At 41.4% G+C, this 27,503-nt stretch overlaps 1 protein-coding gene across 6 annotated transcripts in view; it reads left to right on the forward strand.

The window, feature by feature from the left end:
* The first annotated feature begins 6,929 nt into the window (after window positions 1–6,929).
* The window catches only part of LOC119489437 (arf-GAP with coiled-coil, ANK repeat and PH domain-containing protein 3-like), an 89,230-nt gene continuing 68,656 nt past the window's right edge, over window positions 6,930–27,503 (forward strand). For 2 of the 6 annotated variants that reach the window (XM_037771861.1, XM_037771864.1), the window contains exon 1: window positions 6,930–7,204. In XM_037771861.1, coding sequence (XP_037627789.1) covers window positions 7,158–7,204 — 47 coding nt within the window. In that variant the 5' untranslated portion in view covers window positions 6,930–7,157. The remainder of the gene's footprint in view (window positions 7,205–27,503) is intronic. The other 4 variants (XM_037771858.1, XM_037771862.1, XM_037771860.1 and 1 more) reach the window with 2 other exon arrangements.

Consider the following 27,503-nt stretch of genomic DNA (forward strand, 5'->3'; position numbering starts at 1 on the left):
TGGCTGGGACCAGTAACCTCCTGGAGTCTCAGCTGGTTGCCTGGCTAAGAAATAGTTCAGCACATAACCCCTCGTAAAATGGAAAAAAAAATTTTTTTACACATCAGTTAACAAGATATACAGTATATATACGTGATAATTAGTGAGCTTTAAGTCCCAGACACACCAACCCGACATCAAAGGATTAGCGTCTGTTGCGTTGCCTCACGTCGCCTTTGTCTTGGCCGACAAGTTGCACTTGAACACACCGCAAAGACTACAGCCGACGGCCAGTTACCACGTACGTTCTGAGTCTGCGTGAGAGTAAAAAACTCCACACCAGGAGGCGGCGGTAGTCTGTATTCATCATTCAAAAAGGGAATTTGGAAGACCGAGGACGACGGATATAAGCCGTAGTTATGATATGTAGATGAAACAAATCTGCGTTTGCCGACCATTTTCACACACTGTAATCTCACTTTCTCACTTCCGTTTCTCTTCTCGTGCACTGATTCCTTTAAGCTAAACAGCCAATCAGAGGGATTTCTCACACTGACGAGTTCCGCCAATGATTCAATATGCTGAATTGGCCGAAAAACCTCAGACATGGGCAGAGTAGAGCCAACGATGCAGGACACACCTCAAAAACTAGGCCGAGAGACGCTCACTGATGGTCCTAAACTGGCCAACAGCCGACCGTCGGCTTGGTGTGTCAGGGCCTTTCTGAGGTGCTGGAAGGTGGATTTTGTTACCTTTGGACAGAGCCAGGCTAACTGTTTCCCTCTGTTTCCAGTCTCTGTGCTAAGCTAAGCTAACCAGCTGCCGATAGTCACTTCATATTTACTAAGACAAGAGTGGTATTAATCTTCTAATTTAACTAGAGAAGTCTGCAGAGCTCTGTCATAAACATAAACAGTATCACACAAATACTACAATACTATGATGATTATGCCAGCATGTCTCTACACTTCCATCCACCTTCTAAGTACACTTTGCAAACAGACACATACACACACGCACGCACGCACGCACGCACGCACGCACACACACACACACACACACACACACACACACATATCACCACTAGTGTGAGCGCAGCAGTCCTATGGCAAGATTAAAATGAATTTAAAATAGACTTGGGAATACATTTTGGAGCGAGTCGGTGCTGAGAAGACATATGCATGCATAATACAGAACATTCATGCAGCATTTTTATATGCCTCATTGCTAGTGTCTTGTAGAGGCTTGCACCTGCAGTCAGAAGGGATAACATTACAAGCTGTGTGCTCAGCAGTGCAACTCGCAGCTCTCTCCAGTAGACCAAAGAGGGGAGCAAAAGTAGGTCACCCTCCCAGAGACCCACACATCTCTCCCAGTGATTCCACAGTCACACTGCGGCAGTGCTTGTGTCTGCCATGAGAGGGCCTCTGACGGGAGCAAAAATGGGAGTCGACAGCTCCCTTCCACTCATTTCCCTGCGCAAAGCCAGACGAGCCTCATCTCCGCTCCTGTTCGAAGCCACACAGGAAACAAAAGCAGCATGGGGTGAACAGTCCATTACTGATACCATAGCTAGGCAGTCTCCACTGTAAATCATTTTGCTGTCAAGCACCCAATTCTGTTCATCATATGACTCTGAATCTGCCCCATAAAACCTCACTGAGTCCCAAATCTTAAAGGTCCCATATTGTAAAAAGTGAGATTTTCATGTCTTTTATATTATAAAGCAGGTTTAAATGCCTTATAAATACTGTTAAACTATCAAAACGCTCAATATACGGAGAAATACACACAGCCCGTATTCAGCCCGTATTCAGCCCGTATTCATTGTGCATTTGAAACAAGCCGTTAGGATTTCTGTCCATTTGTGATGTCACAAATAGACAATATTTAGACCATTACACGGTTTTAAACGTAAACATTCTAAATGGGTCCCAGTTTATTTCCTTTTGCAGTGGATGTGAATAACATCAGCTGACAGGAAGTAAACATGAACCCAAGCTGTTGCCTAGCAACACAATTCCGTTGAAATGCACTAAAACGGAGCGTTTCAGACAGAGGGTAAATACAGGTATATTCAGGCAGACAGTACGAGGAAAATTATGTGTTTTTTGAACATTACAGCATGTAAACATGTTTTAGTAGAAACACAAAATACAAGTATGAACCTGAAAATGAACACGATATGGGACCTTTAAAGGAATAGTTCCACATTTTGGGAAATACACTTAGACTTTTTTGCTGAAATTTACACCCTCATATCTGTCCGTTGAATATGAAGCAAAAGTCAGCAGCAGGCTAGCTTAGCTTAGCATAAAGCCTGGAAACAAGGGGAAACAGCTAGCCTGGCTTCATCTGAAAGTAACATCAGTAACGCAAGGCTGTTTTCTGTCTGAACACCCATTAAGGCACAGCAGGGTTTGAGCTAAATGCTAATGTCCGCATGCAAATTTGCTCAAAACAACAGCAGGTGTAATGTGTACCATGTTCACCACCTTAGTTGAGTGTGTTAGCATGCTAATATTTGCTAATTAGCCCTAAACACAAAGTACAACTGAGGCTGATGGGAATGTCATTAGTTTTGCAAGTATTTTGGCCATATACCAAAGTATTGGATATACTGTATAAAACCTGACAATGGTAATAGATGAAAATTCAAGGGATCACCAAAATTATTACGATTCATGCTAAAGGGCCCCGTGAATGGGACAAACGGTTACAGATAATGGATGGATGGATGCTAAAGGGGGAACATGAATGTCTGTACCTATGATGTCATGCGCTGCTGCTACTGCTGTTAATACAATCCAGAACGGTATAGATTTTATGCATGCTACCAAGTTTGCTCTGAAGTTTCTCCAGCAGTGTGCACTTTCAGATCATTCGACTGCTGACTCAACACATTCATAAAGAAGCAGTAGGTGCTTTGATCTCAGATTAGTAGAAGGAACTGGGGATGAATCACAGAGGGAGAGGGGGATGGTGGGGGGAGTCAAAAGACTGAAGTGCTGTTTTAGTCCCCAAAGCAGCAAAAAGAAAACAGAGGAGCCACCATATTGGTGGAGCACCTGCTTTTTGTGCCGCAGGCTTCTTCTGTATAACTGGTGATAGTCCTGCTGTGGTTTATAATCTCCAGGTTATGGTGGAATTGATTTTTTTTACCTCCAGCAGAGCTAAAACAAGCTACAGCGATACTTGCAGCTCTGTGAGCCTGGCATTGGCACAGCTGTATGGAGGACCACAAGAGTCAAGGAAATAGTAATAAAGCATTTCATATATTAATAACTATTGTTTTTGTAAATCCCTTGTTTTATTTATTGATGGAATAATATTTCATTTGTAAATTCCTTTTATAATACTTTAATACTAAAAATGTCAAATAATTAATTACTTTGTAATTTAGTCCATTTATTCATAGATTAATAAATCAATTTGTAAACAAATTTAATAATGCTTTTTTAAATTGTTTAACTAGTTATTTATAAATGAAATGCTTTATTAATATTTCTGCGACTCTTGTGGTCCTCCATACTGTGGTTCTTTGAGCTAAATGCTAACATAAGCATGCTAACATGCTCACAATGAGAATGCTGATGCCCAGCAGTTATAATGACTTTGTTCCAAATCGCATACCTTTCCTTTTTAGTTTTAGTACGTACTGCAGCTGCCCTTACAAAGTACGTACTGTTGCATGCAGTATTCATACAACTGGGACATACTACTTCGTCAGAACATTGCGCCTTGAACTTTGAACCTCTTGCTCATATATCCACTGCACAGAGGATTGTGGGTCAGAACGGCCATCCTGTGACCGGATGCAGTAGGACCTCCTGGTATTTTTGGAATACTTTGACATACTATGTATTGGGACATACTAAATCTTTTTCTGGCATACTAAATAGTATGGTAGTACGGGTATTGGAACGCACAGAATGTTTCCCATGTTCATCATCTCGGTTTAACATGTTAGCATGCAAACATTTGCTAATTAGCACTAAACACAAAGTGCAGCTGATGCTGATGGGAATGTCATCAGTTTTGTAGGTAGGTCATGAACAAACTATTGGACAAATTCAAATTTCGACCTGATGATGGCGCTATAGATGAAAATCACCAAAGTTATTTATATTCATCCTGAAGGGGACATGAATGTCTGTGCCAAATTTCATGGCAATCCATCAAACCGTTGTTCAGACATTTCTCTCAGAACTAAATGTCAAGGTCATTGGAGAAATGGGGATCTCCAAAGTCAGTAGAATACGTCATTTGGGAACCATGAATGTCTGTACAGCATTTGATGTCAATCCATCCAATAGATATTGATATGAAATCAAAGTAGTGGACCAACGAAGTGACATCACCATCCATTGCTGGGCTAAAAAAGCATGTGTGTATCTTTCCTCTGAGATTATGTCAGGGACTGATGGTGGTATTTAGTCAGGACTCTTGCTGAGAGTGGATGAGATCATCTCCATTCATGGCCTGAGCCACAGCCTTTTTAAAGACGGGATCGGAAGGAACAATGGCGCTCTATGAAAACCTGCAGTGAAATCCCAAGCAGGCGCTCTTTCTCCAAGCTTTCCCATTTCCTGTGAATTAGTAATAGCCTTGCTGGGAAAATTGATGCACTTAAGATACCCTCATTTAACAGCGGCATGGGAAAGTAGATAGATATAGCAACCCTAGGTTGTGTTAAAGGTTTCTTTAAAGTGTTTCAGAATCAATCATCAGGCTTTTACATTAAATAGATTTTCACAGCTTGCACAACAGTAAAACAGGATGATCTGACATGGAAAACCACACTGCAGAGGTGTGAAAAAGATGAGAGGGGTGAATCTGACTGTAGGGAGCGTCTCTGTGAAGCAACCAAAGTGAAGTCATCGTGGGTGTTTGCTTATTCATCGCTTGAGTTCACACTCCAGATTATAAAAATACATTCATCCCACTTCTCTGATGAGTATGTTGCTGAAAGATTAAGAATTATTTTGTGTCTTCGTTGAAAATGCAAACAATAACAGAATGAGAGCGATCGTGGTTATCAGCACAGCAAACTAACATATTTGTACCTGAAGTGACTGAAACTTAAATGTTTTTTTTTGCCGTTTCAATAGAAAACAATAATAAAAAAAACCCACCACTGAATTTCTCAAGGAAACATCTTTCATATGTAAGCTACCGACCTATATGAGATTATTGCACATGTTGTATTCATTCAAATTAGATGGAACGTGACGTCAGCGTTATACTCATTCCCATGCAGAGGGATGAACACGTGTTGCTTTCAAGTGCTATTGGAAATCTTACGAGTTGTGTGCAAAACCATATTGTGCAGTTGTTAAATGACGGAATTTGCTATGATCAGTTGTGGAAAGTAATAAAGTGCATTTACACTTAGTACTGGACTTAAAGCTGCAGTAGGCAGAATATTTTTGGCATCACTGGGCAAAAATTCCATAATAACTTTTCAGCATATTGTAATTCAAGTGTTCTGAGAGAAAACTAGACTTCTGCACCTCCTCATGGTTCTGTTTTCAGGCTTTAAAAAATCTAACCCGTGACTTGAGACTTTGGCCAATCACAGGTCATTTCAGAGTGAGAGCGTTCCTATTGGCTGTTCATTCAACGGAGGCAGCAGTCAATCACTCGCAAACTCTGAACAAATGGTCAAACTAGGCAGCACTGATCAAATATTAATTCATATTCTGTTACTGTAATGCCTATTTCTCCCCTCTAATGTTTTCAGAAACATCTTGTAGTGTACTGTTTAGCTGTAAAATGAGAAAGTTTGCTCCGGCTGGGGAGCTGTGCTTGGTATTTCCTCAACTGATCTCAACATGGCGGCCGGGTCACAAACTTTCTCATTTTACAGCTAAACAGTACACTATAAGATGTTTCTGAAAACATTTAATGTGAGAAATGCCAGAAAAAGGCATTAGAGTAACAGAATATTGATTCATATTTAATCAGCGCTGCCTAATTTGACCGTTTAATCAGAGTTCGAGAGTGACAGCTGCTCATAGACGGAAGCTGGACGCTCGGCTCTGATTGGTTGTGTTCCTCCGGTCTGTGAAATCTTGCAGATGCCATTAGGAGCACCGGAGGACACAGAGGCACATGCTTTTTTTCAGATTACTTGTCTCATGAACTACTGTCAGGATATAGTGATCGTTTTATAAAAATAACTTTTTTTAATTATATTTGCTCCATTTCTACCCACTGCAGCTTTAAGTACAATCTTGAGATACTTGTACTTTATTTGAAAACATTAAGTAGGTGAAATATAGAGTGATATTGTGGTTTTAGCTGACGTGTGTCGCCTCACTGTTTTGAGCGATGCTCGTTCATGTCTATGTAGAGCGAGCACAAGCGCGAGCCCGACGCTGACTTTCGTTGACTTAACGGCCACAGGTGTCGCTGTTAACAAGCAATTCTGATTCTTAAAAACAGTCCCTTTAAGATAAGATAAAACAAGCTGCCCAGCAGTATATAAAGAAATCAAAATCAGCCCCATATTTTCCAGCTGCAACATTAAAGTAATGTACAACATGAAAGCATCAATAATTATAAATTAATCTTATAATATTATTCTGAAATGGGCCAGTTTGCATAATGAGTACTTATACTTTTGGTACATATGTATACTTTGACGCTTATACTTCTGTACTTGTTAATTTGTAATTTTGAATGCATGGCTTTTTCTTTATTTCTACATTGTGGTATTTTTTTTTTTACTACTTTTACTCAAGTAAAAGATTTCCTTCCACCATTGGCTGTTAAATAGATGTAGTGGATAAAAAAGTACAATATATATCTCTGAAATGTAGTAGAGTAAGAGTATAAAGTACAAGCACCTCAAAAAAAGTGTACTCACAGTACTGGAGTAAATGTTACTCTTCCCACTTAAAAGAAAGGCTGCGACGTCGTATGTGGAAAAATCCGAGTTTAGCAGCAGTCCCTGAAGGCAGCACCGTGTCCAGTACTGAGTGAGCAGCTCCGGATGATCAGAGCACCAGAGCGGACTGAGAGAGAGACTGAACCGCTGCAGGAGCAGGAGACACGGCGGCACGATCGGATCACTCTATCGGATACTTAACATCTCTCTCTTAAACATTTCCTCTACACCCGGGACATGAAATCCTCCTTTTAACCGCGTTAAAACTTTTACTCTCCAGCCCAAGATGACGGTGGATTTTGAAGAATGTATTAAAGATTCACCCCGGTTTAGGTAAGAACATGAAACTCTCAATGACAACTTGCTCGGTTTTCTGGCATGTGTGCGGGTTAATTCACAGTATTTATCCCAGACATTGAATGCAACTGCGATGGTTTCCATGCCTCTTCTCTGTTCTGTTGCATGTTGGACTTAAAATGTCAGTGGGATGATTTTAATACCTTGATCAGTGATAAATGGTGTCTGGATTACAATTAGAGGTTTTGGAACATCAGTCAGATTTGAGCGTAATTTCACAGCCTGCATGTCTGTCGTGTCTTACAGTAGGCATGATGATGATGAGCAATGCAGCCATATGAGCTGTCACATGGGCTGAGAAGGAGATCAAACACTTATGTTGACTGTTGGTCCTCACATTGTCTGAATTCTTAATTTTTTTTTTTTTATATTTAGCAATCAAAGAACCATAGTCCTAATCCAGAATCAATAAAGGTTATAGATGAAGATGAATGACCTTTGTGGTTTTCCTTATATACATGAGCTCCTCCTGCCCAAAGGATGCAGTTCAAACTTGAGCTGCAACTATTTTTTTCTTTCTTTCATAATTGATTAGTTGCTTGTCTGGTCTAAAAAAAATGACACAAAAAGTGAAATATTCACCTCAAAATGTGTCTGACTATAACAGTCTAAACCCCAAATACATTACTTTGACAGTAAACAAAGAAAAGCAGCAAATCCTTGATATGGAGAAGCTGTAACTAATGAATGTTTGGGATTTTTGCTTAAAACTTAAGACTTCAATTTTCTGTCGTTGACTGATTGATGTAGTTCAGACAGTGTCACTAGTCATTGGATCAGAGGAAACTGAAGGCTTCCCCACACAGCCTGCACCAAAGCCCCTGAGCGCCGTGCACCAAAGGTTACATAAATAAGTCAGGAATTTTCTACACCCACATCTAAACCTGGTCCTCTGCTCCCAATGAGTCAAGAGCCTCTCTGGGAGGAATCTTTTAGACTCGCAGTGGTGGAAGATCCTTAACTGAAGTAAAAGCACCCAATACAAACAATGTAAAGATACTCCATTACAAGTATTAGTCCTGCATTCAACACTAAAAGTACTGTACAGAAGTATTATAAGTACTGAATACACTGAGCATGTGTAACATAACTTTATTTATAGATCACAAACTGAGAATTCCAGTGGAAAGTGCTTATTTCACATGTCTGTCGACCATACTTGTATATATTCAGTGATTTACAATGGCATACATCCTGTAGACTTCCAAAGAAAAAGTCCCAGAAATGGAGTAAAATCACTTTAAATGTAAATAGACTGTAATTATAGTTTTATTTCTTACATTTCACTGCTACATTTGTGTGTATAAATAGTAAACCTGTTCTATGATCATGTTTTTTTGATTGATCATCACAAAAGATTTGTAGATTTTTATAGGCGTCTGTATAAATTTCTTGTATTTTGGGTTACTGGCAGCTTTATTACTTTGTCGAATTAACAAATGTCAATGTCACAAGTCAGACTTATAGCTGAATTTGTGCTGGAAACAAGTAGCCATGCATGCGGGGTAAGGACAGTTTAACAAAAGGTGCTATACACGGGAAAAATGCATAGAAAGTCGTCAATCATTAGTTTGTTAACACTGATGCATCAGTGTATAAAGTAATAATGTCGAGCCCATGGCCCACTGATGAAAGCCCTTATGTTTGCAGTATTACGAACTGTGTCTGTGGCGACATTCCTGGGAAAAATTACAAGCGGCATAATGTTTTTTTCCGGTCTCTGTTAGCATTACGAGTAAACGGTTACTATGGCTGAAAACAAACAAAGAAAATAGTGCTGACTATAGATGAGGAAACTTCAAAAACAAGTGCAAGTCCAATGCCAGCTGCCAACTGCCAACTGACTGACGTTACAAAGGCAACACTGACCTTTCAGATTGTAATTTTAAGTTGGAGCTAGATTTAACTACTGTAGGTAGTTCAGTCCAATGGTTCCCCACCTAGGGGTCGGGCCCCTCCAAAGGGTCACAAGATAAATCTGAGGGTTCGTGAGATGATTAATGTGGAAGGAAGCAAAAAAAAAGATAAGTTCTGATACATACATTTATATTAGGGATGTTAATAATGAACCGTTAACAGACATTAAGAATTCTAATGGATTAATGCTATCAGTTAAATGGTTAAAAGAAATATTAGAGATTAATTAAAAAGCTGAGCAAAACTTTCGCGGACGGGTGAACTGGGGACGCAGTTGTCTGTGTTATACACTGCAGCTTGCGCACAGCTGCATGCGATACACTAATCTTGTCGGTTAGCGGTTAATAATCGGTAAACGAAAAAATTCTAAATTAGCATCCCTAATTTGTATTCATATTTTGGATTTTGCTCAAATTTTTGCTGTTTTTGTGGCATATTAGCTAATTTGACCTCTTAGGACCTTGAACACTTCAAATGGAACCATCAGAGAGGTTAATAGAGGAAATCACTCTTTGGTGGAACTGCTCAACACCTCAGACATTTGAAATGTGACAAGTTGCCCCAACTGGCTTTATACAATTCTTCTTTAACAATGCCTTGTGTGTTAATCTGAAAAGCAACGACAGCTAAACAAACATAGTGGAGTAAAAAAGTACAATATTTGTTTCAGAAATGTACTGGAGTAGAAGTATGAAGAAGCATACAATAGAGTACCCAAAACTTCTACTTAAGAACAGTATTTTAGTAAATATACTTTCCAACAATGCACTTAAAATACAATCTCCGATCCCAAATAAATCAAAGCCTTCCAGACTTGGCAGCAGCATCTTAATGACGGCCATCTGGGCTGGAGAAAGGCACATCTCAGGAAGCGCTGAGTGAAGGGTATTTGCACTAACCGTCTCCTTCCTTGTTTCATATGCTAAGCAGCGAGGCTTCAAGCTGCATGCTAAAGAGTCAGCCACCTCATTATTTAGAGCTCTGAGACACGTTAGTTTCTTTTTCTCTCTCTCTCTCTCATGAATGGGGCGATAAAGTTATCTCTTATCTGACTGGAGCTGTGCCTGTGGAATGAAAATATGCCCCCTCCTGCTCCCCGTATACTGTACAAGTCTTTCTCACTGGCTATAGGGAGATGCTCCTTTATGCTCCGTGTTCAAGTTATTGTGCACTGTCTTCCAGTTTATGTTAAGAGTCTTTTATCTGCTGCCCAGGATGTTTAAACGACTAGAAGAGGCGCTGAAAGAGACAAAGTAAACGCATGTTCTTGTAGCCACTGAAGCCTGTAACTGTGTTTTTCAGAGAGCATTCAAACGGTCTCCTTTGTGGAGCTAAAAGCAGCGCTATGTTGTATTATGTAACAACCCTGGAGGTGGATGACTGGAAGGACGCAGCCGGGCCCAGAGTACAGGAAAATCAAGGCTTTTTCTCTATGAGGGTTGGCATGACACGGCGCTTCCCACACGTGTAAAATCATGCAGGAAATCAGCTCGTAGTTCCAGTTACATGACGAATAACAACCAGTCCTGTTCAGGGCCCGAAGATCTCTCTTTAACAAACTGTATGTATTCTGTGTTTAGTCTCCATGGATACTGCGACTCGAACAGATGTGCGATTGCAACCAGTGATGCTCCACATCTGTTTTTGAGAAAGTGGTCTGTGATGATTACACGGCCGCAGGAACTTATGTGTTTGTGTTTGCTCCGGCACAACAGTGGCAGCACGCAACGTTTGAGCTGTTTTCTCCCCACTGACATGTTAATTTGAGGTCACACTCGCATCCCGCTGGAGGATAATATTGAGGCATAGCAACCAGTATCTTCTGTTGTCGTTCATGTGAAGTATACATTTTTAAATTGGTCGGAATAGAGAAAACTTTGAGCTCTTTTGAACACTTTATTTAGGAAACCAATGACTGAACTGGTTTTACTTCTATACACTAGAAGCTTTGTGATGGTGGCTACTAGCAGGGCTAGTGGTGAACTGCTGTAGCTGGCGAGCAAACCGTTAGCTCAGTCACAACAGCTCCCTGAGCTTCTCTCTATTTTCTCTCTTCTGCTGAGTTTACTTTCCCCTGGCATTTTTTTCAATCACCATTGCACGCCATTTCGTTCAGTAAAGTTATTGAAGAGGGATGATAAAGCATTCGAAGCTAATGTTTGTGCTAATGGTCAATTAGCTTAGCTCGGTCGCTAACAAGACAATGAGTTCACACAGTTTATTCACAAGACGACTCCTGTCTCATGACTGTCTGCAAACCATTTGTCTTTTGTGGAACAGTTAAATAAACGTGATGGTACAAAACAGCTGATAAGCTAAGCTACGATAGCTACCTCTTATTTGGACTCTCCGGCCACTCAGCGCTGTCAAGACAGCTTGCTATTGGTCCACTGCACAGATTTGCACGTCAAAGTTCACCAAAGTTGAACTCTACACACGGATCATTCGTGTGAATTAATTTTGCCTCGTCATTCAAATCCTCCGATCACGCCGATTCCATTGGAATTAATCAATTTCTTTTCAAATCCTGGTGTTTCCAGGCCTTTAAGCCACCTGCGTACTCCGTCAGAACTGCACGTTGGATGATCGAATAGAGAATGGGATTGTGACGAAGAACGTACAGTATATTGCCAAGAAATTAAAGTCAATTGTTCGTACCATTGCAGCATCAGCGCCCTGCAGCAAAGTTACGCTTCCGCCATTTTGGATTGAATGCGACTACCGAACAGCAGTAAAAACGTCCACTTACAAAGTGCCGTACAAAAGTAAACAAAATTATTTCTATTCTATTGTCATATTCTACCGAAATGGCCTGTGTTGAACATTGAAATATTATAAATATAATAAGTGTTTCAGTCCAAAATGGCGGCAGGGACTTTCGTCTCTTTGCTTCTATACTCTTTGATCGTGACGTGAGCGGCAGTGAGCAGCGTAAGGCATTGGTATTTTTGGAAACGGATTGGAAGCTACGGTAGAGACTGAGTGGCAGGCTGTGTCTGGGTATCAAAAGAAGAGATGGGAAATACTGTTTTAACATGAAATAAAAATGACATCCACCGAGCCAAAATGCTTCTGTTATTAGCTTGTTCTTGTTTCCTAACTGCGGAGCTCGGTCTGGGAGCTTCATGAAGACAGCTAGCTAACTTTAGCCCTCCAGTTCCAACTTCACATAATAACTTATAATATTTGTATCCTCATGAACGTGACAATCTGCAAAGCCGTTGTCGTAGTTATCAATGCCATTAGCATGGTGTCTAACCACCCTTCTCTGTTATGACATATCGCTTTGGCTGTGCATTCAAACGTGCCGTCAGAGTGGAAACAGAGCCGCTTCACTACACTTGTTAGATAATGTTCCATTATAGTTTTTTTTCTCTGTTGATTTGTGTTTGTTGTCGCTGTGTGCTCGTGGTTGAAAATGAACAATTGAATATAAACGAGGCCTATCCTAAAACATGGCAACCACTATGCAGAATGCAATGTGCCATGACGTCGTTGTCCATTCTCTATAGCTTTGGAAAAGTCATCTCCGGTGTTATTGGATTGTTTGTTTTGTTGGTGGTGAGCTGATTGGGCCCTTATTAACTTGCCTGCCATCAAAATATGCTTTTAACAGATTCATATTGTTGTGCATTTCTTCAACACAGATGCAACAAAGTGTATTACCTGCAGCATATGACTGCATCATATTAGTGGTAAAATCTTAGGAGTCTTAAAGGACCCATTTTATGCTCATTTTCAGGTTCATACTTGTACTTTGTGTTTCTACTAGAACATATTTACATGCTGTAATGTTCAAAAATCCCTTTATTTTCCTCATACTGTCAGCCTGAATATGCCTGTATTTACGCTCTGTTTTAGCACATTTTGACAGAATTGCAACAGAATTGCGTTGCGAGGTAACAGCTTGGGTCCATGTGTACTTCCTGTCAGCTGATGTCATTCACATACACTACAACCAGTAAATAAGCTGGGACACATTTAGAATGTTTACGTTTAAAACTGTGTCAAGGGTCTAAATATTGTATATTCGTGACATCACGAATGGGCAGAAATCCTGACAGCTTGTTTCAAATGCAGAGTTTCTGAATACGGGCTGTGTGTATTTCCCTGTGGATTGAGTGTTTCGATACTTTCACAATATTTATATAAGACTTAAGCCTGCTTTATAATAAAAAAACATGAAAATCTCTTTTTTATAATATGGGACCTTTAAAGTTAGGACTCACGCTCTTATATTTAGGAGATTGAGCTTACTCGGGCAGTTAGTAAGTACTTTTACCCTTTGCTTGTTTGGTGATTACGGCTCCTGAACCACCATGAGTGCCTCTAGTATTCAGGCTGAGCTTGAGAAGATGTTTCAGGAACGCCCTTTTTAGCTGTTTGCCGGGCTTTTCAGCATCCTTGCTGGCCCGTTCATGTGTCCGACCAGTCCTCCAGCAGAATATAACTATTGTCCAGAGAGCTTCTTGCTTCCGCTGAGAGACAGACTCTTTTCTCTGTGTCTGAATGGCCCGGGGCAGACAGCCCAGATGATCCTTCCTCCCTTCCCGTGTGAACAGCTGGGGGGTGGAGGACTGAGGCGAGGCTGACTTCATGGTGATGGGGTTTGTCATTCAGTCACACTGAGCAGAGAGCCCCGACAGGCTGGGAATCCAAGGCCAGTGACCTGTGGCGCTCACTGCTTGTGTGTCTCCAGCGTCTGTGAGAGAATGACTGGATGGATGGACTTGTGACACTAAGTCAGATGACAGGGTGAGGGGGGGTGTATGTCAAATTCCAGGAGATGCCTGGTATGAAGGAATGCAGAGCATCTAGTGGAGTGTCTCGCTCTGCAAGAGATGAATTAACTACGCATGTTTAGTGGGAGTTTAAGTAAATAGTAAGAAATTTAGATGTTTTACTGTCACATCAGACAAATAAATGCCGCAAATGAGAACCTGGAACCAGAGAATTTTTTACTTTGCTTGAAAAATACAACAACCGCTATCCTTAGACCCTTAAATGATGAATTGATTGTCAGAACATTGGCAGATTAATTTTCTGTTTGTGGAAGAAGCTCTAAAACCTGACTCAATCATTTAACAGAAAACAATAACACTATATGTTCATATTGTCATAATATGAACATATAGCCTAATGTATAGAAGTCAAAAGATGATAATACTGAATTATCGCTCAGCTCTATAGAAAATAGTGACTTTCTTACACAGATTTTTCCACATTCAGTATGAAATGCTGAAAAAATGTTTATCTTCATCCAACTGCTTTTGAGCTCCTTTTTGCATACTGTGCATTGTTGAGTGAACTGGAAAGTACCTGACTCCTTTGGCCTCTGGATTTGATATATTTCAAGATGTACTCCCATCTGTTTTTATAGAGGGATTACATTAGCTTCATGACTTCATATTTAATACACGTTTACTGGGAGGAGGCCCCTGATTTCACATTGGAGTCTGTTTCTGCTCATGTTTAAAGACCTACACACAGCTACTGTGCATGTTAAATTCATAACGGTACCGAGAACACCTAAAGTGTCTCAGAGTCACGTTGCCTTCCAAGTGTCCGGGTTCGTCTCGGTTCACGAGTGTGACTTTTGGGAGGTTGGAGGATGTTTCTTGTGTTTCTGAAAGATCTGCATCTCCAGCTGCGTGGAGCTGGAAGGGATTTCTACTGACTGACTGCGAGGTCTTGTTGCTTCTGCTCTATTTCAGACTGACCTCCTTCTATCTTGAATCTGTGTCAGTGGCCCTTCTGCTCCTCCCAACAACACTGTGACTTTGGCCGGTTAAGGGTGGGGGGATGTAGAATAATAGTAATTAGAAAAAACGAGGGGTGGGACAAAAAATTGATTCACCTATGTATCGCGATTTTAATTTTTTTTTTTTTTTTTTACTATTTTGAAATCAAGTTCTTAATGCCAGAATCGATATATTTGCTTCATTTGAGTCTATGTGGAGGTAGAAGCAAGTTACTGCTTTTCTTATTGTAGTCAGAATAACCGTATCCATCAACCAAAACAAACCGCAGCTGGTCGCAGCGAGCTGAAACAAAAAAGTAGAAATCAGCTGAGGGTCATTGGGGATACGACCTGCACCCTCACATGTTAAATCCAGCGGGGTAAACACTTCACATCCAGTAAAGAATGGAAACACTTCTGGTTTCACACATTGCAGGAAAAGCAGAGCTAGACATCACGGCTAAAGCTGCATACTAACTCTGTCATGGACAGGAAACGTTATCGTATTGCGGTAATGTGCGGTCAAGTCGGTCGTCACTTACATCTCTGTGGTCAAATGCAGCCAACGCTACAACTGTAGAGAACCCATATACTGACATTTATGTTAAATACATTCAAACGGCCCCGATGGAGCTGACCATGGATGTATAAAGAGAACGGAGCTGACGGGAGAGCTAGAGACGGACTTGGCGAAGTTAGAGGAAGTATACACCTGTGACTGTCCGGTTTCAAAATAAGGTGTTAACAAAGGGAACTGTTTATACAAAATACATATATGGAAATAATATTGATTGGATTATATTCACCAGAAGTATAAAACATTACAAGTCCCTTAATTACCACTAATTTGTGAGGGAGATGTCTTTATTCTTTGATTTTTTCAGTTGCTGGAAAAAAATGTAATAAATAATTCCTGACAATGGCTGATATATTTGACTTCAGGAAATCTCTGACTACATACATGCTAAAAGTCAAACATTTTACTGAATCAATTTAGATATTTTTCTAAGTGTGTGATCCAACTTTTCCCATAGTCCAGTGTTAAAAAAGTTAACAAAAATTGCAACAAATCGCAATTTTGAATTGCAATACCTGTAAAATTGCAATACTTAAAAATTGCAATACATATCAAATCGGCACCCAAGTATCGTGATAGTATTGAATCTGGAGATAGGTGTATCCTCCTAGACCTAATGGACAATCATGTGATTATTCGTGATTAAATATTTGAATCGATTGACAGCCCTAGAAAAAAACACTTTTTTTGCTGATATCCAGCTGGTCTCTGTTACATCTCCTCATGCAGCTGATATCATCATTTATAGACAAGTGTTCTGTTTGTATATTTAAGGTCTTACCCATAAAGCCTGTGACCTGTTTGGCTTCAATTTAATGACCTCTGCTTGTGATTTCCGCATTACATTTCATTGAACTCTACTACTATCTCCCCCACCCTTGTGAGTTTATTTTCATTTTCATCCGTGTACTTGATTTAATGAGCGAAAGGCTCAGTGGCGCTGGCCCGCGGGCAATTCCACCATCTTGTTAAAGGGCCGTCAATGAGCTCTGTGCCCTGGAGCTAACGACTCCAGGTAATGAAAGTGACAGGGATTAAAGCGGCAGTGTGTAGTTTGATGGCCGTGCATTTTTAATCAGGGATTGGCCCACATTCGCCTGTTCAATCCCCGCGGACGGCAAGGTGTTGCACCTGGAGGATTACCGTCCAATTTGGTGTCATCCTCCCGATGCGAAGGACTGCAAACAGATCTAATGATACACGGGGCAATATGACTTCTTAATCACAGCGTTGTTGCCCTCCCACTGAGAAGGCGCAGCGCCATTAGCTGGGAAGGCTTTCATCTCTTCAAAATGAGACCAGATGAAGGCCTTTTGCCAGTTGGAGTCTTGGAGCTCACATGCAGGCTCCAAAGCATGTAGGGCAGCTGCACATAGATTATAACAGTGTTTGAAGGGATATACACTCAGTCGCCAGTTTATTAGGTACACCTAGCTAAAACTAATGCTGTCTAATGCAACAGTGCTGCAAGAAAGTCTCCCTTTCAACCCGTCTCCCTACAACATTCTGTTACCATACAACTAAACTGCATTCTCAATTACGTTTCGAGGGAAACATATTTTCTCCGGGATTACGGTCACACTTTTAAACTGTTTTAAACACGTGGTTAACGTTGTAAATTGAAACAAAACAAAAAATCCAACAAAACTACTTGGTTAGGTTTAGGCAAAAAAAAACATGAGTTGGTTTGGTTTAGGCAACAAAACTACTTGGTTAGGTTAAAACATCATTGCTTAGGTTAAAATGACTACGAAATTGAAACAAAAATGCAACAAAACTACTTGGGTAGGTTTAGGCAACTAAGCTACTTGGTTAGGTTTAGTAAAAAAAACATCATTATTTAAAATAAGTGAACGCTGACTTTTAGTTTCACACGGGACATGAACACTGGTCTCATGGGCTAAAGCCTGTTGTTTGTTGAACCTTCCACCACCCTGCCATCCTCCCTACACAGAGTTCTGTGGACTCTCATTACAAACAGATTTGTGGTACGCCAAAAACATAATAAAACGTAATTCGTGACAAAATACGTCTCCCTCGAAACGTAGTTCACAACGTGGGAACTTCATTTTTAGGAGACCAGGCTATCCCATTTTGTTTAAATTGTTTACGAGGGGTGTTGATGCAACTTAATGATCACTTTGGAGGGCGTAGTTTGTGGTTTCTTTTATTTAGCCCACCCTCGTTGATATAAATGGGGTAGACAAAATAATAGAAACAACCTGTCAGCAATACCGAATGTTATAACCTTCATGAAGGTAGCCAGGTGTATCTGATAAACTGGTACCTGAGTGTATCTCTTAGCAGTAAATACAAACTCAAAGTGCAATGTGCATCAGATACACAAGTCTTCAGGGTTAGACCTCAGGATACAAAGACAGCTTTTTTCATTTGCGGTGCGGGGATGTGGATTGAGACGACTCGTATGTTTCTCCTGCGAAGCGTATAATAAGGTAGCAGGTCTGGTAGAAGTGGATCCTAAAAACAAAGCATGGCTTGTCACTGGGTTTGGATTTTATCTGCCGGGATGAATGTGCTCAATCTAATGTACGTTTTTTTTGTCCAAATGAAGCAGATCTTTAGATCTAGTTGTTAAGCATTAGATTTAGTTGGCAACAAGCTTCAGATGGAGTATGCTGGGAGCTGAGGCTTTCAGTCATTGGAAATAGCCAAAAATGTCCCAACAAATCTTGCGACCAAAATCCCACTCCCATAAAGAATAGACACTCAGTAGTTTACTCTATAGTGAATCATAATTTTAGACACTTATGAATCATTGTCATTTTGCGCCGTCACTCCCTTGTGTAGAGTAGGGCTGTCACGGTGAAGGAATTTCCCCTGCGGTAATAATAATTGGCTCAACAGCACAATATGCGTTATTGCAATTTTTTATTTTTATTTGGAAATCACTTAATTTATCCTTTATTACAAATAAGCTTTATTATTAGGCTATTATTAGGTATATTGTTGCTTTTTAAATAACAAATATATTAATTAATACTTGTTTATTGTTAAATGCAGAACACAGAAGGGCAATGAGGCGTTTTTTTCAGCTGTGACACATACGTACATCTGGTCGCTATGATATGGAATATCCGCAGAAGTAAAAATGTCGGCACAAGGTAGAGTACTTGCTCTGGATGAAGGAAAGGCTGAAACATGTAGGGAGAGAGGACGGACCCGCCGGTCTATGTGTATTCATTTCTCCTCCATTGTTGTTGTTCAGCACTTGAAGCCTACAGTACATGTAGGATGTGACGGTTGATGGTTGTGGTATTTGCCCCGCCCTTCCTCCATTGTGATCGGAAGGCTGGGTAAAAACTGACATTGATGAGTGCAGCGTTTTACCCAAAGTTAAACATTTTTCCACTCACGGCGACCAGAAAAAAACACCAAACGTACGGCGCACAGTACACAATACAATACCTCGCCACGCTGCTGCCATGGCGCTCCCATTGCAAAGAATTAAAAAAGGAAAAGACGTGAACATAGCGGTTGCGGCGGTTGCTTGCCATCCCCTGTGGTTGACTTGTTAACAGAGCGGCTATTGCGACAGCCCCAGTGTCAGAAAAATGTAGTGTGAATGCCATGGACATTTGGATTAATGCGAGTGACAAAATGTGGACACTCAAATAAAATGGTAAGTGCACTATTTGTAAATAAGGAGTACATTTTGACTCAGCCTATGTAGGAATCAATTAATCAATCAATTAAGCCAAGGCCTAGTGAGAAATTAAGCATCCCTCCATTACCGGTCTATAATAATAATGATAATAATAGTGAGGGTAATATTTCCTTTTTGGAAGTCAAAAACAGCAACATGTTCTAATTTTTAAAATGATATATCTTAGGTTGCAGACATGGCAGAACAAGTTCACGTGCTGTCACCCATGACATCATGGAACATCTTAGTTATTTGATACAGTGCTGCATAAGGTATTATACTGTGTCCATTTACTGTATATGTTCTATATCCAGGAAGTTCATTCATGATTTGTGTAAATGCAGATTAATCCCTGGTGGGATGCTTTGGGATGCAGAGATGACGTCATCCCTGAGCATTTTGTATTGAAGGAGGGGGGATGCCCGCATGAGCCCCGGCTGTCCCTTTCATTTCATTTGAATGAATAGCAAGACGTTTCACACACTGCTCACACAAAGAGCCACGAAAAGCAGGGTGCTGCATGCCGAACGCTGCTAATCTGCTTCTGTTGGACATCCCGAGAGGTGACAAAGCCCTCGATCAGTCGGCGCGCAACCGTCGAGGGAGTGTGAGCGGTTTATTAAGTGCGATGAAATCTAATAGCCAGACCTCAATTCCTCTCGACTCTCTTTCAAATAAGCCGTCCGGTGTTGCCACAGGTTGCGCACGGCAGACATTGAATCAGCACTATGGCAACATCCTAAGCCCTGAATGACGGAGGAGTTGTAGTAAATTGGCATTAGTATTCCTATCACACAAACTATGGTGAATGAGACTAGCAATGACTAATGCGAGGCAGGGGAGTTTGAAAACAAGAGCTGGGCCAGGGAGTGCAGTATCACACACACACACGCACACACACACACACACACACACACACACACACACACACACACACACTGAGCAGATATTTAACGCTGATAATCCAAGTCTTTTGGTCTAACTGAACAAAATCGCTCACAACTTGGCATTTGTTTTCCCTAGCAGATTGGATTATGGTAATGGAGAGACCAAACATCTGATCTCAATTCTGTACGGGTGTAGATATCAGATGTCTCATACTGTTCGGAGGAGAAAATCCATTTTCCCCCTTGATATGTAGGAGAAGGCTTCCAATTTGCCCCAGAGACAGACCTGATCACGTGTTTTGTCGAGACAGAAACATCTAGAAACATGAGAGAAATGTTGAAAATGTGTGTATTAGAGCATAGCTGACAACAGGTTGCAGGAATCCCTCATATATTTGGATTAGTATCATATGTGCACCTTCAACCCTTTCTGACCCCGAGCGGAGGGAGTTAAGCCTCAGCTGCAACGTGACTCCACGGAGGGCTGTGTGAAATGGGCTATAATTCTGAGGTAATATAAATAGTCTGACTAATGTTCCTGGTGGATTATCCATACTGCAAAGTAGAGCTGTCAGATGTACTGCAGGAAAGGCTTGCGTAATACGACCAGACAGCAGCGCAGTTGTTCTCTTCCTCTCCAAGAGAACAAATTTGAATGCATTTTTTTGTTGTTTTCACATCACGATTAGTTTTGGGAAATACAGTATACTTATTCACTCTCTGTAGGAGGGTTAGATAAGAAGATTGATCCACTCTTACGCCGAATTCACACCAGAGCAGCGGCGAAGTGTGGCCTACGGCGAGCTGCCATGCAATGTCTGTGAAAAGCTGCGGCGACCGCCCCTGAGCTGAACGAACTGCGGCCGTTTGATTCTGCGACGAAGTGCAGCCAAACTAAAGTTGGGAAAAGTTGAACTTTTAGCGGCGAAGTGCGGCCAGAGAGGACCCGCAGCCAATCAGTAAACAGATCCTGTGACTCCTGTGACATGTTGACCTATGTTACAAAGAATTTCCTCCCATCTGAAACGCATTATTACGCCTCCCAGCCACAGAAAAATGTAATTAATGCGACGAGCCGCACTTCACTGCTGCGTGGTGTGAATTCGGCATTACGTCTGTCAGTTAAATATGAAGTTACAGTTAAAATATTTTAACTTTTTGCCGTTCTCAGCGACAGAATTTATGACCAGATGTTACGTAGCTCCCTCACACAAGGACAACGTTTTTTAAGTTTGCAGTAGAATATAAAGAGAAAGCTGCATTTTATAGCATAATTGCTATAAAATTCTATCACCGTAGTAACATATCATCATGCGTGTTTAATTTAGCCGTCCTGCCATTTCGTTGGACTGTTTGTTTGCTTTTCCTGTTCTGTCCAGAAGGTGTTGTGTGTCTGCCGTCTGCCGTCTGATTCCATGTGACTGCTGCATTACCGTGGAGTTTTATATGAATCTGCTTCTTAAACGTACAGAGAGGAAAAAGAAGAGAGAATAATGGAAACAACCAGTGTTTCTGGTGAGTTCTGAGTTCAGTCAGAGGCTGAGCTGAACACGAACACAAAGGCAGTTCAACTTTTACAGCTTACGTCTGTACATTTAGTAAATTGGCTGTTTTTGGACGAATCAACATTTTGGACTGCACAGACATATTTACCAAACAGCGCATTTCTAAAGAAACTGTTGCTTTATCTGCTTTGAGAGCCTGGATTGTTTGAAATGCGTCCCCGTTCATGAGTGCATGACCTAGAAACATTTCACAGAGGTTCAAGCTTTAAAAAATCTGATTAATCTATATCAGGTTTTCTCATTAGGGGTGCTGCGTGTTTAGTGGACTGTGTTTCAACGGCCGCGTTTTACATTCAAGATAGGACACTAATTGGAAAATACCCAATTTCCTCAGCACATAATGGCTGCAACTCATGGCCCATATCTCTCAGCTATGTTTCTAAGACTGGGCTGGAGGAGTCAAAGGCAGCATGTGAGGTGAAGTGTCCTCTCAGTGAGACAGCGGCTGGGCTTGGCTCTTTAGTCGTGGCTGTGCGTCATTCGTCGGCAGACTCACAGACTGCAGACACAAATGATCTGTACTCGGTCTTACCACTACACTCCTGATAAATAAAATAACACAAGGAGAAATGGAGAAAAAAAAAGAGAGTTATGACTAACAGATTTCTGTGTAATGTCATGTCTGTGAAACTTCTCCCCTGATGACCAGGCTGCTTGGAAAGCCATGATCTCGAGGGAGGGAAAGTGGCTGGGTAGTTTCCAGGTGTGTCAACATCAGCCCATGCTACATGTTTATCACCCCATGGGTCAGGAAACGGGATGAAAGTGGGGATTTCAGCCATACAGCTGCGTGTTTGTCGTCACCTGGGGAATATAAAAGCGACTGTACGTCCAACACAAATACTGCGGAAATAAAGGGAGAAATCATTGGGCTCACAAGCACTTATAGCTCCGTCTCCACTCTGTTTTAAAATGCTGAATCACACGTGTACAAGCATCTGTTTTTGATTAGTTCCATCCCTCTCACTCCCTGCCTCACACTCTCCCCTTCTCTTCCCCTCTTCCGTCCTCCCTTGCCTTTCCTCTGTGTGCGGGGGCAGACTTCTGGTCGTGCCTGGGCCAGAACCGGGTCTAGGGACGGGCCAGGAAATGCGTCAGTCCGCTCAAATATTAAAAGCAGGTTCGGAGTAAAGGGCAAAACCCCGGGGAGACGATGTGTGCGAGGAGGTTGCTGACTCTGCCCGATATGACACCCGGACCTGAGTCACAACATAAATCCCTCAAACAACTTCCGGCGTTAATAAAACTTAAAAGACGGCCCACTGACGCACACAAGATTATTTTACTTCAACATTTCTTTATTCCACCAATTTAAAAAATGCGGTATAAGGGAAAAAAACATGTTGTTTACTGTTGAATTAGTGAAATAAAGAAGTATTTTACTGAATGATTAGATGATCGACAGAAAATGTATCAACAACAAATGTGAGGATTTTCAGGTTTTGTATGATTGTATTAAATTGAGTACTTTTGGGTTGTAGACGTGAAACAATTAGTCAATTCATTTGAATTTTGAACACCACGAAAATTAAGAATTCCAATATGTTATTTCCATGGCCTAGGAAAGTTCAATCAATGTTTGTGAACATGAGCTCCTCTGTCTCAAAGCCAGAAACCAGAGAAGTAAGTCTCAAACTTGTGATGTCATAGGGTATAAAGCCTGGAGCTACAGTAGACAATGAATGGGAAATTACACAGAATGTTTGTTTTCTTTTTTATACACACATGAGCTTTGTTCTATCGTAGTGTTGTCAGCTCTGAAAATGTCCCCATATACTCAGAACATCCCTCTGGGTGCTCTCAGTTTCATATAGAACATCTCTCACAATTCATTGTCTATGGAGCAGTACAGAACACTTATATACCCGATTACATCACAAATTTGAGTTTTAGCACACTGAATTTGGGAGTTGTTCATGGTTACTTATATTTTTGGACTGTCTTAGACCATAGGAATAACGTATGAATTTTGAAAATGGGCGTAGTTCCCCTTTAACTTGTGAGAGCTACTTTTCTCTAAATGTTTGTTGGGACATTTCCTTACCTTTGTTTTTTAATCACTAAACAACTAAACGATTAGTTGGTTAATCAATTAGTCGAACTGAATATCTTTGGATTTTTGAATGTTTGGTCAAACAAAACAAGACATTTGAAGATGTCACCTTGGGCACAATTTCCTGGATAAAATTGTGATGGACATTTTTCATTATTTACTGAAATTGTATTGACAAACTGATAATAGATTAACTAAAAGGCAATCAACACATTAATAATGAACATAATGGTTGGTTGCAGCCCTGTTGTGGATATTCTTTGGTCCTTTCGTCTGCATTTATTTCTCATTGTTTTCTCATTGTAGTCGATGTTTGTTTGTTGTGGTTCTCCCTGGAGAGTGTGGTTTTGGGCAAAGAGACCAATGAGCCGTGACTCGACTTCATTTTTTTCTCTTGCAAAGCTGTATAATTCTGCTCTTTTCCTTTCACACTCGTGAGTCTGGCAGAACCTGCTGTAGCTGTAACTCTCCAGAGAGTCATTTTCAGTGCCATGTTTCAGCATTGTTAACTGAGGACAGCTATCCCATGCTTCGCTTCTCTGCACTCATGCACTCGCCATTGTTCTTTTGCACATCGAGTGGTGAATTTGTCTGCTGTTGTATTTCTCTCACACAGTTTGTGGCCTCACCAAAGACAAATTAGCAAAGAATGGCTGTTATTGTTTGCTTAACTTCTAACCACATGTAAAAAAGGTCCCATCTCAGGTTGAGCGACAAAACCTTTGGGGTCCCTGTTTTCCCAGTATCCTCCCTGGCTTGTTGTGCTTCCTTGCTGATAGCGTCAGGGTCCGGTTAGCTCTCTGCTGGTTGACACAGGAGTCACATCAACATACAGGTTCATGGACTGATGGGAAGGGGTCACAGTTCAGTGGAAGTGAGCCAAAGAGTGACGTCAGGGCCGGGTTGCTGACTTCAGACCAGAGGAAACACCTGGGGGAAACCCAGAAGGAAGTGACACCTTCTCCTGTTGTCTTTGTCTTTCAGTCAGCTGATCTGACAGTCGCATGACGTATGTACAAGCGCCAGCTCCACATGCTGATCTAAACCATGAATCGGCTGTTTGGGCCTGCCTTCTCCGAGGCAGTTGTTCTAATATTTGAGGTCAAATATAAAACAGCACTTGGAAGTTTTCATGTTTCCAGCCTGTTCAGAGTGAAAGGGACATCAGCGTAATTCATGTGGAAGCCGCTTGAGCTGTTGTTTCGGCGAGCAACCATCCCTCAAGCTTTCAGACAGGAAAAGGAGCTGAATGCTTCACACGTCTGGTATGCCTTTCTAGTGCAAGCCAAGCTGCATGTTTAGCCCACAAAAATGCCGGGAAGACTCCCAGCTCAGCCCCACCACATCACGCCTGTGTAGGGATTTTCACAGAGGGAATTCAGCTATTTCACCAAAATGTCAGGGTGTTACACTGTAGGATTTGCTTACTGTGAGCGGCGCTCTATTCTATTCGCCGCTTTTTTTACCCCGGCAGCCTGGTGTGCTGCCCAGAAAACGGCCGCGAGGAGCTTCACGTCTGTAGGCTTTATTGTCTTCCTCCCTTCAATGGAACATTGTCCAGGCCGGTTCTCACAGCCGAGGCCTCTTCTGGATCCTCTCTCTCTGTGTGTGTGTGTGTGTGTGTGTGTGTGTGTGCGTGTTCTCTTTTACGTCCAGAATATCTTCATTGACATTTTTGTTCGTTGCCGTCATCTCGGACCACCCTGAGTTAATATAAACCTGCGCCGCCAGCCGAGACCTCTCATATCCTGACCTTCCTCTGGCCTTTCTCCCGTTTACCCCCCACCGATCAGCAGCGTGCCTCTCCCCCACCCAGCTCTTACAATGCTGTTGTGACGTCGAACACATCCTCTTGCATCCTATGTTATAATAAACACATGATTCGAGACTGTCCATTCAAGTCCGTTTCCCTTGTGATGGTGCACAGGAAGCACTCGCAGACCACACTCACTCCGTTCTTAGCGGGAGGAGTGGTGTAAACGCAACCATTGTCTTGCTGAGAGGGTTAATCTACGTCACATTTCCTCTACATGACCGTCTTTGTTGGCTCCCTGTCTGAAGTGCCATTTCCCCATGGGCTGTATGTATGTAGTGGCCTAATTGCACGACCCCCCGAATCACCATCATATAGCTGATGGGGGATGGATGGAGTTGGCATTGCATTATGCATGGAGACTACACCCAGCTGGTTTGTCAAAAAGACCTAACGCAGCCGATATTAAAGACCTTCTCCCTGTCGTGTGCAAAATTTAACAATCATTCAGTGGTAAGACTTTTTAACCTGAGGTCCTCTCAGTTTGGATTACGCCAAGGTTCAAACTGGAAAAAAAAAAAAAAAAGATCTGGTACTTACCATACCAACTTACCAACAACTTACCAATTACCATGAAATGGTTACCTTGCACGGCAGCTGGATACTCGCGATGTCACAAGATCACACGAGAATCGCAGGATCTCATATCACATGACAAATCTATCTCGTGGCTTCAAGTAATGCGTTTGTGTCCGGCACGCCAGAGCATGGACCAATCAGCGACCTGTGGAGAGCTACTGGCAGCTATGGACGTGGCTTAGGTGTGTGTAAGGCGACGACCTCTTTTTATACATCCATGGTAACGACAAGGAGAGGTGACTGTTGGTTCCAAACAACAATAGGGGCTCCTGAAGAGGTTAGCATAGATGCTGCAATAGCATCAGTTATATCAGAACTGGATTTCTGATTATTATGCTCTGTGCTCAGGATAACTTTTAAACAAACAAATGCACACCTTGAAATAGTGTTTAAAATATTGATGTTGCGTCAGTGCACATAAAAGACAAGGAGCTCTCTCCAACTTGGCCACAGTTTACATAAAAACCGGTTGTATGACTTTGTACTGTAACTGTCACAGGTGTGACCAACAAGTATGATGCAAGATAGTGAAGAAGGAATGTGCTCAAAGACATACCTGGGATTCAATGATTCTCCCTTTCCATGATATTGATGCATTTCCTCCAGCAAAGAACAGCACTGAAGGCTTTTCTCGATGGGAAAAGATGTTTTCGCTCTTTTCCCGACTGGCTTCGAGTTTGATTAACAGATGGTTCATCCAATCACCTGCCAAATATTTTTTTGAAAGCGCCTGCCCTTTTCCAGACAGTTTACAAAGACAGCTTCTCAGATGGTTCTGTGTAACAAACCATCTGGTTAGATTAGGTTAATGAAATGGTCCCCAGTGGATGAATTGTTATAACTTTGGTGATCTAGCGCCATCATGAAACATCACACCTACAGTTTTACCAGAACCCAATGTGATGTTTCTTATTGTTTTACCCCATTATCACCAAAGACTTTTACAAAGATATGAAACATAAAAAAGCTTTAACCAGCTGGAATTAGCTATTTTTGTCTTGATAAATTACTTTATTGATGAAGTTATTGTCAAAATTAGCATCAGTTAATCCTCCGTTTATTGAGTAATTAAATAGTCTAGTTATTGTTTCAGTCAGGCGGCAACCTCCGGGTCTGAAAAGTGAAGCCAATGCAGAAGTGCCTTAAACTTGCATTCTTTCTAACAGCCAGCAGGGGGTGACTCCTCTGGCTGCAAAAACAAATCTGATTGTATAGAAGTCAATGAGAAAATGAGCCTACGTCTCACTTGATTTATTACCTCAGTAAACATTGTAAACATGAGTTTATGATCTCAATCGCTAGTTTCAAGTCTTCTTCAATACAGCATGATGTTCATTTAGTAAATTATGGTCCCATTTAGAGTCAAATAGACCATAAAGCAGGGGATGCTTTACAGCGTGACTACCTGGTGATTGAAAGGTCGCTACTACGGCGTTGTCCGGTCTGGGAATTGTCCATGTTTTCGTCTTACAACTTTAAC

The sequence above is a fragment of the Sebastes umbrosus genome, chromosome 6 (genome assembly GCF_015220745.1).
Source record: "Sebastes umbrosus isolate fSebUmb1 chromosome 6, fSebUmb1.pri, whole genome shotgun sequence".
In the NCBI taxonomy this organism is placed as follows: Eukaryota; Metazoa; Chordata; class Actinopteri; order Perciformes; family Sebastidae; genus Sebastes; species Sebastes umbrosus.